General features: G+C 34.7%; 1 protein-coding gene across 1 annotated transcript in view; it reads right to left on the bottom strand.

Annotated features, from left to right (window-relative positions):
• The window catches only part of LOC129755100 (uncharacterized), a 198,097-nt gene that overhangs the window by 137,870 nt on the left and 43,292 nt on the right, over positions 1-16,935 (bottom strand). The window contains exon 2 of the mRNA XM_055751432.1: positions 13,940-14,877. Coding sequence (XP_055607407.1) covers positions 13,940-14,014 — 75 coding nt within the window. The 5' untranslated portion in view covers positions 14,015-14,877. The remainder of the gene's footprint in view (positions 1-13,939; positions 14,878-16,935) is intronic.

The following is a 16,935-nucleotide window of genomic DNA, read 5'->3' as shown; positions in this document are numbered from 1 at the left end:
AAACTAAACACTATCCTAAAATTAAACTAGTTATAAAGAGAACGAATCTCTGCGATGGAAGACTGCATCGATTTGCCTCTGAAGTTGGAGATGATTTTGTTGGCCATCTCTTCGATCGATTCAATGCCCGCAATCCGATGAAGATCTTCGGTGCTGTGCCAAGGTGGAAGCCGCAAAATCATTTTCAGAACCTTGTTCTGAATCCTCTGGATGGCTTTCTTCCTCGTCGCGCAGCAGCTAGACCAAATCGGAACTGCATACATTATCGCTGGTCGAAACACTTGTTTGTAGATAAGTAACTTATTTCGCAGACACAACTTGGATTTCCTGTTGATGAGAGAATAAAGAGATTTAGTATATTTATTACACTTAGATTGAATATCTTCAATGTGATTTTTAAAAGTAAGATTCCGATCAAGTGTAAGTCCCAAGTACTTCACGTGATCAGACCATTCTAATGAAACCCCATTAAAAGTTATGGAATGATTTTCATTAGGTTTTAAAAAATTTGCTCTTGGCTTATGGGGAAATAAAATAAGTTGAGTTTTGGAAGCGTTAGGAGAAATTTTCCACATTTTCAAGTAATTCAAAAAGGAATTTAAATTTTGTTGCAATCTACTGCGTACCACCCGTAAATTCCGACCTTTGGCTGAAAGCAAAGTGTCATCAGCAAACAATCTTCTACCTTTTCCTTCTGGTACATCAGGAAGATCAGAAGTAAAAATATTGTATAAGATTGGTCCAAGTATACTACCCTGAGGGACACCAGCTCTAATGGGTGTCCTTTCAGAGCATGAATTTTGATAGCTTACTTGTAAAGTTCGGTTAGTCAAATAATTTTGAATAATTTTGGTGAGATATACAGGGAAATCAAATCGAGCTAATTTAGCTACTAAACCTTTGTGCCAAACACTGTCAAAAGCTTTTTCAATATCAAGAAGAGCAACACCAGTTGAATAACCTTCAGATTTGCTAGCGTTAATCATATTAGTTACACTCAAAAGTTGATGTGTAGTAGAATGTCCATGACGAAAACCAAATTGTTCATCAGGGAAAATAGAATTCTGATTAATGTGAATCATCATTCTATTCAAAATAACTCTCTCAAAAAGTTTACTTAAAGATGGAAGCAAACTAATTGGTCGATAACTTGAAGGCTCTGAAGCACTTTTTCCAGGTTTTAAAATTGGAGTTACTTTGGCATTTTTCCATTTATTGGGAAAATAAGCCAAGTGAAAACATTTATTGAAGATTTTAACTAAAAAATTTAAAGTGCTTTCAGGCAACTTTTTAATAAGAATATAGAAAATCCCATCTTCCCCTGGGGCTTTCATATTTTTAAATTTTTTGCAAATCAATTTAAGTTCATCAATATTTGTCTCACAAGAACTTTCAAATACATTTTGTTTAGAAAGAATATCACCAAATTCAAGGGAAATTTGAGCATCAATTGGACTTACACCGTTTAAATTAAAATCATGAGCAGACTCAAATTGTTGGGCCAATTTTTGAGCTTTTTCTGCATTCGTTAAAAGAAGTTTATCCCCGTCTTTCAAAGTAGGAATTGGCTTCTGGGGCTTTTTCAGAATTTTAGTTAATTTCCAAAATGGCTTTGAGTAGGGTTTTATGTCCTCTACTGCTTTTGCAAAATTTTCATTACGAATAAAGTTTAAACGACGTTTGATCTCTTTTTGAAGGTCGCAATAAATAAATTTCAAATAAGGATCCCTAGTACGTTGATATTGGCGTCGACGAATGTTTTTCAGTCGTATCAAAAACTGAAGATCATCATCAATTAAAGGTTGATTAAATTTATGTTTAACTTTGGGTATTGAAGCGGCTTTAGCATTGACTATTGAAGTTGTCAAATTTTCTACAGCCAAATCAATATCTTCAATTGAATTCAGTGGAACGTTTACATTCAAATTACGTTCAATAAAATTCCTATATCGCTCCCAGTCAGCTTTTTGAAAGTTAAAAGTTGATTTTAAAGGGTTTTCAATGGGACTTTGGGATAAAGAAAAAGTTACTGGAAGGTGGTCTGAATCGAGGTCCGCATGAGTAACTAATTGACTACAATGCTCGCCTAAATCCGTTAGAACCAAATCAATTGTGGAAGGATTTCTAATCGATGAGAAACAAGTATGCCCATTAGGATATTCAACAGTGTAATAACCTGCAGAGCAGTCATTAAATAAAATATTCCCATTTGAATTTGATGAAATATTATTCCAAGATCGGTGTTTTGCATTAAAGTCACCAATAACAAAAAATTTAGATTTATTTCTGGTGAGTTTTTGTAAATCTCCCTTCAAAAAATTTTTCTGTTCACCGCTGCATTGAAAAGGCAAATATGCGGCAATAATTATAATTTTCCCCATAGAAGTTTCTAATTCAATTCCAATTGTTTCTAAGACTTTTGTATTGAAAGAAGGAAGAAGTCTAAATTTGAGACGACTATTGATGACAATAGCTACACCCCCACCTTGTCGATCAAGTCGATCATTTGGCAAAATTTTAAAGAAAGCATTGCTTTTCAAGTTAATGTCTGGCTTTAAAAAAGTTTCAGTGATGGCAGCAATATGTATGTTTTGAGTTTTCAAAAATAAAAAGAATTCATCTTGGTTAGCCAGCAAAGATCTAGCATTCCAATTCATAATATTTAAACATCTATTTGGATCCATGAGGGAATCGTAAAGTCATAATAATTTTGTTAGCATAATTAAAAGAAGTTTGGAAAGCTTCAAACATTGAATTTGCTTTCAACATAAGTTGCATCATTTCCATTAAATTTTGATGCAAAAATTTTAATTTTTCCTCAGTAATCTCACCCAAATCAACAAAATTGTTAGGATCAGAAAATGAAAGAGAAGAACAAGTATTTGAATTTCGGGGATTTTCCCAAGCCTTCGCATGAACGTTGAGACTTGGTTTTTTCCCATTTTTATTAGTTATGCCTGGAGAGGGCAACCCATTTTCAACCACCTCTGAGAACGATAAACAACGAGGCTGTGGCGCAGAATCAGCCCAGGTAACATTAAAATCACTTCGGGTATTACCCAGCCGTGATTCCAATGTAGACCGAGGCTGAATGCGAACAGGCAGGTTGTTTGCCGGCCCGACGTGTGAAGACGAAAAAGAGGAAGGAGGAGAAGAAACTTTTCTGGAAACTTTGGGATTTTTCCTAGAAGCAATAATTTTTGCCCTGATGGGACAGTCTAGCGAATTCGAGGAATGATTACCTGCGCAATTTGCACACTTGAAAAATTCTGTTTTTGGTTTATCACCACCATAAAGGCATTTAGATTTTTCATGATCGAATGAGCCGCAAAGCATGCATCTGGCATTCATTCTACAATTTTTAGTGCCGTGACAAAAAGCTTGACAACGACGACATTGCGTAATATTTTGAAGGAAATTGGTTGAAGATTTTCGAAAAGGTTCGAATTTGACTCGACAATGAAACATAAGACGAGCCTTTTCAAGAATTTACAAATTATTAACTTGATCCTTTTTAAAATGGATCAAATAAAGCTCAGGAGCAAAACCAACACTACTGGTATTATTCGTGTTGGTTCTTTTCCTCATTTGAATTACTTGAATTGGAGAAAAACCTAACAAAGAATTTAATTCATTTGTGATCTCATCCGGTGTCTGATCGCCGGTGAGACCACGAAGTACAACTTTAAAAGGACGATCACCTCTAGTGTCGTACGTAAAAAATTGGTGTTTTTTATTATTCAAATAATTTAAAATTTTTTGAAAATCATTAAAAGATTCCGCCAATATACGAGCAGTTCCCCTTCGACCGATCTGAAAAGAAATCTTCACATCCTTGACGGAAGTGACGATTTCCTTCCGAAAGGCATTGAAGTCAGGAATCGTGACCGTTATTGGTGGAATCTTTTCGTTTTTAAGAGTATAAGAAGAAGAAGAAGGTTTCTTAGTACTCTTATCAGAATTAAATATGAATATTTCCTCATCACCGATGTTATGAAGGACATCGAATGAAATGGAAATTTCAACTTTTTTAGCAGATGGCCCTGGATTAGGTTCAGCAATCCGTTTTCTTCCGGCCCTTGAGCCGGCCGAAGACTTCCCCATGCTGGAAAGAAAAGAGAAAATATGAATAAAAGAAAATGAAAATAATTTTAGCACTGAAAAGTGCTGATTGAAATACAGGTAAGGAAAAAATAAATAATGTAAAAATGTTCCTGCAGGTACACAGCAACGATACGATGCTCCGGCGTACGTGTTGACGGCTCAACGGTACAGATGGAAGTGAGTATGCTATGCCATGGTTACTATCTTCTAACGACGTCTGCTCGCGACGCCTCGACCTTAGAGACGAAAAACAAACCGCCCAAAGGAAAAAAAAAATCTCGAAAAAATGGAAGCCATGACTTTTATTTCATTCAAAAAACTACAAATTTAATTATTACGGACAATTGATGCGACTTTGTGTTGTTTTTATTCGATATAAACCGATTCGCATGGCTACAGAATATTCTAAAAATAATTTCATTCGAATCTTTTGGGTAATTTCGGAGGAGTAGTACTACAAACACCGTTACAAGAGAATTTTATATGTATACGAATACAATCGGGGTTATAGATAGGCAGTTCATGAATAATTGATAATGCCGCTATCGACAACGCCGGTCATCGCAAGTTTTCACTTCGATTGTTAGCTTTTCACTCCCACACAACTGCTTAAAGGAAGAAAAGTTTGTTTGGCGTTCATGAACAGACTGATTTTGGAACCAAAATTAAGCTTGAATTATTTCATTGTGCAAATGTTTACAAACTGCGCGAACTGTATGCCACATTTAGAAATAGCTGGACAAATCACCGATTTTTTCTGTGTAGGGTGTTTCGCACGCGGAAAACATAAGCTAAAAACCAAAATGAATTACATGTTCTTTGAATTTCTATCTGCTTCTAATCTTCTATCAAAAATAGTTACTTTTTATTGAAAAAACTTAAAGAATATTCGATTTTTTACAAACGCTTCCAACCTTTGAAATCATTGAATTAAAACTCCCTAGTGTAGGCAAGTGGTGCTCCGATACATTGGATCAAAAACGACTTGAAAACGACACAATATTCACAGTAAAAATAAATTAAATGTGTTTATAAATTCGGAAGATAGTGAAACACATATTTTTTCCAAGTTAATCTTATTAATCCAAGTTAATTAATGCATAATTATAAAATGTTTGTTTTTTTTTCTTGCTTTATTTTAAGAGACTGCAAGCTTTTGGCTGGTTCTTTTCTGGAAAGTTTGTCTTTATTTTGATTTGAACTCAATTTTTCTGCTGCTGTTGGCGATAAATTTAATTAATCGATTCGATTTTCAGTGCTCAAACTCAAACCCAATCGAAAGTTGAAATTTTTATGCATTCATATGATAATTTAAGACTTAACAAAGAAGAAGATCGATATATAATTTTGAAAATCGGTCAGTATTCATGGAAAACTGTACTCCAAAATTAAGATTAAAACACGTGGTTTTGTTTACATTTTACTAAACAGCACCTTTAGAGAAGGGAGTTTTGTCCACAAATCGATCATTAGAGTGTCAATTTGACACTATTGCAAGTTTGAATGCTTGTAACTTTTTTCAGAAGCTTCAAGAACAAAAATTTCTTTGTAGACCCTAAATGAATTCAAAAGTTCTTTAATATTGCATCTTTACTTTTTTTATGGACGAACCCTGGAAGCCTGGACAAAAAACTCCCGTTTTCCGACTTAGAGTGTCAATTTGACACTCCAAAAGTAAAATCTATCTAAGTCGTTTGAATAATTAAGAATTTTATATTAAACTTATATCACTAGAAACCTTGTAATGTCAGTAGAATATGTTTAAAACATTATATACAGCTAAAGCTACTAGTTTTCTCTTTATTCAACGGGAAAGAAAAAAAAAATCCAAAAAAACATGCCTCAGAAAAATTATTGCAGCTCATGTTACATACTCAAAAAATATCTATCTTATGCGAATGAAAGCTTAAGTTTTGGTCTACATCATTAAGTCAAGAAATATTTTTTTCAAATTTTTTTCAAAGTTAAAAAAAGTGATCTGAAACACCTAATTTTCTTCCGATGGATAGTAAAGACTGTTTGAGGGGTGGTAAAGTTTTAAAAAAAATATGATTAAAAAATTTATTCTAATTCTAAAATTTTGTGGTAATTTGATTTTTAATACAACGAAAAATGAATTTTCTACAATTTTTCAAAGTAGACTACATTACTCGATATTTTTACATAGTGAAATTTCATTTCTTTTTTAGTTCAGCGTTAGGTTGCACCCGGAATTTCAGTGCTATCTCGCCGTTTTAAGCAATTAAAACTATATCCGTTGGAAAGGGAACTTAATTTACATTTGAATGAGGTGCAACAATTTACGCTGCAAGATTTCACAAAAATATGAAAATTATAAACGTTTAATCATTCCTGAATATCTAGAACCACAAGCAGAACGCATTCAGCAGAAAGTGTTTGTTTGCTCTCCGAGTCCAACGGTGGGAGGTTATTTATTAATCATTTAGGCAAAGAGCCAAGCAAAATGCACGAAATAATGATGCGTGTCGTGCGTTTTTGGTTGGAAATATTTTATTGACTGTAGTTTGCGTTTGCTAGTCACGATAGGAGTTGTTTCAAAATTCAAATTTAGCTCCTTCTGAATTAGAAAGTAACTTTAAAGTGAATTTTAAGCAGTCTAGTATGCAAATTTGAAATCAAAATTTACGAAACACTAGAAAACGTATTCGAATTTAATTTCTATAAAACATTAATTTAAATCTTCGAACATGCAAATCAGTTCAAAAATTAATAACATTAAAAATGAAACCAGATTTAAAAAGCAATTAAATCCAAATTCCAAAGTAAATTTCAGATCATGTCTAAAATGAAACATGGATTTGGAAAAAAAAAGAATTTAATCCAAACTAGCTGATCCGTACGAACTTCGTTTCGTTTTTAAGTTTAAAGCTGATGATTTGTTATTTGGTTGGTAATTGGGACACATTTTCACAAAAAAATCGCTTAAAATACTAAACAGAATTTGATTAATACGTCCAAGACGAAGTACATGCTGGCCTGCGGATCTGAGTCCGACCGAACCCGCTTGTCCAGTAATAACAAGGTCACGATCGACGGCGACGAGCTGGAGATAGTCGAAGACTTTGTCTATCTCTGCTCACTGGTGACCGCAGACAATGACACCAGCCGTGAGATCCGGAGGCGAATTATCAGCGGAAGTCGTGCCTACTATGGACTCCACAAGCAACCGCGGTCGAGAAGTGTAACCTCATTAGACCAGTTGTTCTTTACGGGCACGAGACATGGATATTGCTCGAGGAGGACCTGCGTACACTCGGAGTATTCGAGCGACGAGTGTTAAGAACCATCTTTGGCGGCGTACAGGAGAACGGAATGTGGAGGCGAAGGATGAACCACGAGCTCGCGCGACTCTACGGCGAACCCAGTATCCAGAAGGTGGTTAAGGCTGGCCGGATACGCTGGGCGGGACATGTTGCGAGAATGCCGGACGACTGTCCCGCAAAACAGGTGTTCGCTACGAATCCGGTAGGAACAAGACGAGCGGGGGCGCAACGAGCAAGGTGGTTAGACCAAGTGGAGCGTGATCTGGCGAACGTGGGGTGCCCGAGAAATTGGAGAACGGTTGCTATGAACTGAGTGAATTTTAGGAATTATGTTCGTCAAGTTATGTCGTGAGACGGAATACTATGTAAATAAAAAATAAAAAAATAAACTAAACAGAATTTGCAAGCGACCTATTTGCTTGTCTTCCAAACGGAAATTTAAAATAAGAAATTTATTGACCGTCGAAAAGAACACCCGTGTACGAATTTTTGTCTATTTTGGATGCATAATAACGAAGTTATGTCTAACACATTATAAAGGTAATATGAACTACCCCTTGTCTGTTGTCTGATTCAATATTTTAATTAAAAACCAATTATCCGTTTTGTTAAACACCCGTGAATGAATTTTTGTCTGGATCTCAAGCATAACAAAACAATTATTGCAAAAACATTAAACAGTAAATGTGGACGGCCCCTTTTTTGTCATCTTATATAAAGTTTGTTTTTTTGTTACCCCGACATAATGCCTATCAACGCAGTTATTGCAAAAAAAAAACGCAAATATTATGAACGACCCCTTTTACTGATTCTTTGTCAGAATTTGAGACGTGAAATCAATTACATGTGCAGTTAGACTCTCTTGTGCACATTTTTCATTATAATTCGATGTATAAACTGAGCTTATTCTGAGAGTCACGTGACGTGAAGTGTAAAATTTCACATCGTTGTGCCGACTCCAGAAACCACTCAAGACTCGAAGTTTCAGCTCAAAAGTCCTGTGATCGATTTTTGGAGCTCATTCATACTAACGATTCTTCTCTGAAACATTTCCTGGAGTCAGGATAAAGAAGTGAAATTTCGTGAGTCACGTCACTCGATTCGCAGAATAACCCCCAATATAGCAAAAACATTGAACAAATAATATGGACGACCATTTTTGCCGACCCCTGACTCGAGATTTGAAAACTGAAACAATTGAGCGTTCCTCAAAACTTCTACGTGAATATTTTCATCTCAATCCAATGCATAATAACGTCAATATCGCAAAAACATTAAACAGTTTATATGGACGACCCCTTTCGCAGACCTCTGAATTCAAATTCAACCCCTGAAATCAATTACTTGTTCCTTGAAACTCTCACGTACCAAGTTTCCATTTTAATCCAATGTATTTAAGCATTAATATCGCAAAAAACAGTGTTAATATGGACGACCCTTTTGACCGACCCTTGACCCTGAATTTGAAACCTGGAATCGATTGATCGTTCTACAAAATACTCTCAAAACTATAATAACGCCAATATCGCAAAAACATAGAACAATTGATACGGACGACCTTTTCTATAAAATTTGATAACTGGAATCGATTGTCCGTTTCTTAAAATCCCCGTCTGCAAATTTTCATCTCAATCCAATGCATAATAACGCCAATATCGTAAAAACATTTGAAAATTGATATGAACGACCCCTTTGGTCGATCCCTGACTCAGAATTTAATACCTGGAATCGATTGCTCATCCCTAAAAACCCTCATGTGCAAATTTTCATATCAATCCAATGCATAATAACGTCAATTTAGTAAAAACACTGAACAGTTCATATGGACGACCCCTGTTGCCGACCCCTGACACAAAAATCAATACCTGGAATCAATTCTCCATCTCTCAAAACCTCTATGTGCAAATTTTTGTTACAATCCGACGAAAAAAAAACGTCAATATCGCGAAAACAATATTTGTCTTGTATGGACGACCCCCTTTAGAAGGGTTCATCCAAAAATCTGAAAACATTTTGAAATTCTAAACAAAATTTGAACCAGAAGCAGCTTTTCATTTCTAAATTCTTTTGAATATTCGAACTGAAACTCAAGAATCCTGAACTGGTTACAGAGTCCGAATAAGAAAATAGATGTGAATTATGGGATCATAACCTCCAAAATGGGTTTAATTTTATTAAAATGTTGATTTTCAGACCTGAGTTTTTTTGAATAAATGAGAAAATTTTGAAAAAGTGTAGAAAAATTTTGAACTTGGGAAGGGGTTTTGAGGTTTTACATAAGTTTAAAATCTAGATTGTTACTCTTAATTAACCCTACTTTATTATCATAATTTTAATCGGAATTTGAAATTTTTAGAGCATAGTAGAATAACTCGCTTGCTTTTTTGGATCCTCATGGGGGGAGGGGAGGGGGGTTAATCCTCAACCCCCCCGTTCCTACGGCCATGGCTCACAGCCACCCACATCTTTATATGATTTGCATAGCTTAGCTTAGCTTAGTTGACTACTCATATCCATCTTAAATCATTGAAATTGAAGTGCTTAGATATAATCATTCATTTAAAACTTAAGATAACATATTGGATTAGGCTTTGTTCAACTTACGCACTTAAATTTCCATGATCGCTGGCGTGGCTAAACAGAACAAGTTCGACCTCGCCCATGGTTGCTACTCCGTGATTGATCGAGGCCATCAGCTTTGGGCAAGGACCAAAAAATAGTGCTTGGGACAGTTCATTCACAATGCACAAAACTGTATGCTCTCCCTTTGAAATGATCAATAACGGCACCGGCCACGTCCTAGTAGTCAAGGAGGAATCAAGGAAGGATTGTTAGTAGGATACTTTATGGAATCAATTAACAACTTTTTTTATTTCCTCCTTTATTTATTTCCTATATTTATATATCCAAAAAAAGGGTGTTGTTAGGGGGAAGGTTATAGATCAGGATTCATTTTGGTAAATGGTACGATTGAGTTTTCCTACTCCATCCTGTGCTCCTAGATTTTTTCTTAAGGATACTTCTTAAGGATACTTCTATTTTTAGCTTTGAGGCAGTGATAAAAAGTTTAAAAGTAAAGTAAAAAATGTTTTTTAAATTTTCTTTTTTTTTCTAATTATTGTTCCTGATACACAAGTGTGTTTTCAAAATTTAAATTGAAGAAACATCTATCAAACTTCAAGAATATTTATAAGGAGTTTATTTTAATTTTATTAATGGATGAAGTGATTCCCCTTTTTGTTCCTTCTAATTTCAAATTTGTTATGTACGTTGTGGTAACTGAATAAGATTGTTTTTGGAAACTCATCAGTGTAATTCATCTCTTTGTCTTAATTCGATTTCGCGATTGCACGAAGAAATGAAATCAACTGAAAAAGTTGGTTATTTATAGTACACAAGTGAGATATTCACTCTGAACTGAAGTCATCTATGAATATCATATTGTTATTGGAATTTAGTTATAAATTTATATTCCAAAAAGTTGTATGACTTGTACGCATTTCTCTATCGATTACTTGCTTAAACGTCTATCTTTTAGCTTTTTGTCGAGATTTCTAGTTTGTTTAAATATTTTATTTTTTTTTTTGTTTATCACCACTTCAAACAATTTTAGATGCTGTTTTACTTATATGGACACCTATAAATAACTTTAATAGCTTAAGGAATTTTAATATTCAATATGCACAATTTAGAACTAAAAATTTAAAAAAATACAAAAATATCCGATCCCCAAAGAAGATCCAGGAAAAGCAAACGAGATAATCTTGTCTACACTAAACATTCTCAATTCTCAATCGAATTTTGATGATTGCGTAAAGTAATTCAAAAAAATCAATCTCGACTCAGAACAGATGTCAAAACCTTGAAAACTTATCCTAGGCTCGGCTACAGTTTTTCAAAAAAAAATTTCATGTTTTGATTGATTGATTTCATGTTTCATGATTCAGTCATGAATATTAAATTATAAATAATTGTATTTTTTTTTATTTAATTTCAGATTCTGTATCCAGTTTATTATTTTTGGTTAACAAATCGAATAATCATTAGAAACTGAAAATAAAGAGCTTTTTCAAAAAACTACTTTAAATTTGATTTCGTATTTTATTCTCATTATTATTCTTGATTTTCAAAACGTACAAGTCATCTGTTCCTGAGTTTTTGTTTCATGTCCAGATCCGAAGATGTTGAACTTAGTTCTTATGCAGAATTCCAACATAGTAAATCTTCGAAATGGCAATCCAGAATTGAAAACGCAGAAGTCAGGAAACTCAGATTCATCATTTGAAATTTATATTTGAATTCGATAGAGATTGAAACTCAAAACTTCTAAATTTAAACCATGGGTTCATGATTGAGGCTTATGAACCAAATTTCACATCTTGGGTCATACAGACCCAGATCGATTTTGGCAACACGCCCAAAAATGTTATGTTGCTAAGATCGAATGTTGCTGAAATCGAACCGTTTTCTTCTTCTTATTCTTCTTCTTCTTCTTCTTCGAACCAATTTTATTTCTTTTTTTACTTATTTCTACAAAAAAAAACTATTATCTATATCATTAACATATTTTTTAGACAATTTTAGACAACTTTTCTAATTTTTTATTTTGTCTTATCATGTCTTTGTGTCATTGAGCACTTTAATTGTTTTGTTTGTTATGTTAGATTTTTGTTATTTTTTTTGTCATATTTGCTATTTTTGTCATTCTCCATCACTTTGTAGTTATTTTGTGTCAATTTGAGTCCTTTGATTGTATTTTTTTTTAATTTAATGAAATTTTCATCGTTATTGACATTTTTGAGTACTTCTAATTAATTATTAATAATTACATTTTTTAAATTTTATTTTTGTTGTTGTATTTTATAATTTGTATTCATTTAGGGTGTTTGTTGGTGTATTTTATTAGCTGTATTATACTGGTCCTGTTATTGAGAAAACTATATGGTAATGTCTATCCAAAAATTCGCTCGATTTTGGCACAAGTGCCAAAATATAAATCTGATCTGGAGTTCAAATTTAAAAATGTGAAAATCGGAACTAGGTTCCACATTCAAATTTTGATTGCTGGTTCAGAATAAATATTCAAACTCCAGGTTCAGATTCAGGTCACGAATGGGGATTAAAATCAAGATATAAATAAAAAGTTGTCTAATCCTCTGAGCAATTGATATCGCAGAAGATTGCAGACTTGGAAATTTTGAGTATTACTTAAATTTTTGAGTTTCGACTGAAAATCTCAAATATAAATTAGAATTTGAGATCATTTGGCATTTTTTGTTTTATCAAAAGCCTGTTTTCAAAAGCTGAGATTTTTAATGATGGAATTGTTTTTTTTTGGAAATTATTTGCTGTTAAAGAAACATTCATTCTCACGTAACTGCATGGAATTCCATATTTTTTCAGTGTACTGTTCAATAAACTTAATATTGCAGTCAAATTTCAAACTTAAATCTGAAATTTGGATCTCTTACCTCAACCTTCAGAAATTATATTTATTTTCTTCGATGGCTGATATCTTAGAATTTGCACAAGAGTTTGGTAAATTTGATTTGAGCAAAGAACGAGTTTTTTCTTCCCTTTCTTATAGAAAGGTATAGTTATCGGTCGATTTGGGAGATCCTCAATAATGGGTCTTAGATATATCTTTATATGTACCTATCGAATCAGCTCGACGAATTCAGACGATGTCAGTGTATTAGTGTGTTTTAGTGTGATTTTTTTTAAACATTTTTAATTGAAGGCTTTCTTCAATTTACCTTTAACTAAACCTTCCAGACTCGTGAGAAAATGCGAAGATTTAACTCATAGATGAAAGTGATTTCCCTTTTTTTGTTACTTAGGGGTTCATTTAAAATTTGACTTACCATTTTAATCATTTTAGGACATATCTTCGAAAGGAACGATTCCATACGAAGAAATACTTACCGATTAAAAATATAAAATATAGCAATTCAATTACATTTTTTTATTCATGAATTGTTTGAGAAATAATATCATAGGAGAATAATCAGTGATATTACACAAAAATTCCGTGATAATTTCTGTGATGCTGCTTCCATAAATTTCATTCAAAAATTATATCAAACTCGATCTTCTAACATTTTACTTTATTAACAAAAAAAAAAAAAAAATGCCAATCTCATCATATTTTTCCAATTAAAAGATAAAAATCCAAAATTATTATTTTAGAATAATTCAACTTATTACGTGACAATGCAACATTCGTATAAAAATCTATGCATTTTACGTCTGAACCGGTTTGAATTTGTATAAAAGTTGTCCTCAATTTCACGAAACTTTTTACAATGATTCCTGAGATACTGCTTATTTATTCTTTCCCTAAGCCACTTAATCGCAATCCGCAGCATCATCCATTGTTGTAAACCCTTAGAATACGTTATAAATCAAATGTAAGACAATCCAATTTGTATTGTTAACAATATGAACCCGAAAGCCATTGCAGCTGTTTAGCACACATTCACAGTTCTCACCCGGATAGTGAAAATAATGTTGAATACTAAAAAGGTATGTAGCTGGCACTCTCTACTTACGAATGTGTAGATAACGCTGGCGAAGCTGCCTTTTCGAACCGTCCGCCACAGACAGCAGGAATGAAGGATGGCCATTTTTTTTCCTTAGCTTTCACCTCACTGCTTCCGCCGGTAAGTCGGTCCAAATAGCGGTGTGCCCTGATTCAGAATCCGTTGGCCCGGCCAGGCGTTCTCACCAGGCCAAATATATGTAGATAAGTATGTAGATGAAGTGACTTGTCCAGAAGTTCAGCACAGCGATTTGGTTTGGGTCCGACCCTTTGGTGTTATTCAAATGGTCGCACTTCTGGGAAAAAGGTTCTCTCGTTCTGCTGTAAATTAACGGAGAATTTCCACCGCAGCTTCTAAAGGATCGGGTTTTGTTACATTCACTTATTTGTCCTGGTAGAGTGCGGATTTCAGCGCAATTTCACCCAAACCTGGTATCTGTAAACGACTTCTAGAATTCGACCCCTTTTGGATGGGGAAGCTCCACAATTTTCCTCTATTCGCACACACATTCACCACACTCGAAATCCCCCCTTTTTCTCACAATAATGCCAATAACGCAGAAAGCACTTTACCGAAGCTCTTGTATCCAATTTGCCGGAATTGATGCTGTCCTCCGGATGGAATCGGATGTTGATTTGGTTTTTGTCGTGGTACCACACCGGAAGAAGAGATCTTTAAACTGCTTCAGCCCGACCCGAATACACTGGGAGGCCTACCAGAGAAGGTTGCTATCGATAACATCAAATTTACACAACTTACACAGAAGTAAACACACTGATATCTACGCCATCATACGAAGGAGATTTTTATTTCTAAAACTTTCCTTTTTTCTGAGAAAGCGTTTGCTTGAAGATTTGAGCGTACCACCGAGTGTTCTGTTTCAGTTAACCATGGAACATAACACCAATCCTTCCAGAAGAGATCTACAGCAATGCTTCATTTGAAATCTGTGAACAAAATAAGAAAAAAAATATTGTTTAGGTTTTAGTTTTATTCTTACCCACGTCTTTCGTCTAATCTAACGTCTAACGGTGCCTCTATAGGATTTATTTTATTTACATAGTATTCCATCTCACGACATAACTTGACGAACATAATTCCTATAATTGCCTCTATAGGAGTACAAATCAAATTTCTGAAACAAAATCTTAGTCTCTAGAATTGTTACTTGTAAAGTTTTCTTTAATACGTACAATCAAGCCTAGGAAAACGGACCTTTTGGGGAGTTGCGATGCTAATTCTTGAACTAAAATATATATGTTAGAATTTTTCGCTTCACTATCCATTCATTACGAGAATCAAGGCTTTTTCTATCTAAACATATCATCGTTTTTACAATGAAAAAGCATTTAAGCCTAAAAAGCCGTTCATTTGATAGTTACTCTGGTCGGTATTTTGGACCACCAGGTCTCTATTTTGGACCACCATCGATTCCTCTTTTGAGATATTTTTTCGAATTTTGCTACAGCTTTGAAAGCAATTGGTTTATGCGTATAATTTAGTTAACCTTTTAGCTGCTTGGTGCCTATCGAGGTATTGCACGACTATTTTCATGCAACACTTCTCGAGGCACCAGCAGGGATGTCAATTGAATTTATTATTTTTCAATGCCAATAAAGACATACCTCTGTTAAACAGCAAATAACTTTTTTGCCTAATAAGATACGAAATTACGATTTTTAAGGAAGTAGTTCAGCGGAAAATTTACTTAAGAGAACTTATAAATTGTCACACAACCCATTAGCAGGCTCGGTTCTACAGAAGAAACAAAAATGATGTTGATTTTTCAGTACAAAATATTGAATTTTCCCATTCAAATCTAAAAGTGCAAATTTACTCATGCAAAAAATCATGGATGAGTTTTGGACTAAAACGAAGCATTTTAGACCACAAAAAATTCATAAATGACTCATTCTATTGTACAACTATGCTTTAAAAAAAAAAATTCTTGATAAGAAGTGTAACGATCACTGCTAGGTGAATGGGATTGCGGAAGGAACATACTCCGCTTAAAGCGCCAAGCAAGACAAGAAGTTGTTTTGCATGCGAAGTAGCAATGTCGTTCGATGCCCGACGAGACTCTCAAGGCGAGTTTGGTTTTTTAAAGATCGCGATTCCTTCCAACCGTAGACAGAGTTGTAAACTGGCACGATTTAATACAAAAACTCTAAGAAAAATCTTTATAAGGAAACATCTGATCCGAAAGTAAAAAAAAATAACAAGGAACCAACCCAAAAACAACACTACCAGTTCTCCTCTCAGTTTCCAGAAGCTTACTTAGTTTTATTTAAAAATTGCACAAGTTATTTTGTTTCGGTGTTTCTAATCTTCCTGGTGTTCAAATGGTAGGTCTCACGGTAAGAGTTGGAAATCGTCCCACCAAAAACTTGTGCCTGTCCAACAAGGGCTAATGGACAGAATTTACGATCGATCGATTTTATCAAAATGCGTTCATATTTGATGTGGTGAAATGTGTGGGTCTGACCTTATTTTTCAGCTTTCCTTATGTTTGGTGAGTTGCTCTCACGATGACGGGTATCCTGCGGTGGTGGTGGCGATGATGGTGGAGGTGGCGGCGACGATGGTGGCGGTAGCGGTGGTTAAGTTGATGCGTGCACGTCTTACTCCAGCTTCTAACTCCGAACCAATTGGCGATGGCTCGGCTTGCTCCGAAGTTCACTGTCGAAGATGCCGGCAATTGACGACCGACAAATCTTCGGCGAAGGCCGTGGTATCCTTCGCTGGCCCACGATGCGACGGAGCTATCCCAACTCTGCAGGCGAACACTATGTCCGAACCCCGAGTTTACGCTCGGACGTTGGCGCGATCAGTCGTTTTGTAATGAGCTCTTGACCAGTGAGATTGAACTTTCGTTTTGTTTCGAAGTGTCGATATGGATTCTACAAGAAAGAACACGGTTCAGATTGCTTTTGGTGCGTCAGCTAAACCTCCGGCCTATTTCGACATTTTCGGTTTTATCGGGAGCACGTTGAAGATAGATCCAT

This window comes from Uranotaenia lowii, chromosome 3, assembly GCF_029784155.1.
Source record: "Uranotaenia lowii strain MFRU-FL chromosome 3, ASM2978415v1, whole genome shotgun sequence".
Taxonomy (NCBI): domain Eukaryota; kingdom Metazoa; phylum Arthropoda; class Insecta; order Diptera; family Culicidae; genus Uranotaenia; species Uranotaenia lowii.
This window is presented reverse-complemented; position numbering and strand designations above follow the sequence as displayed.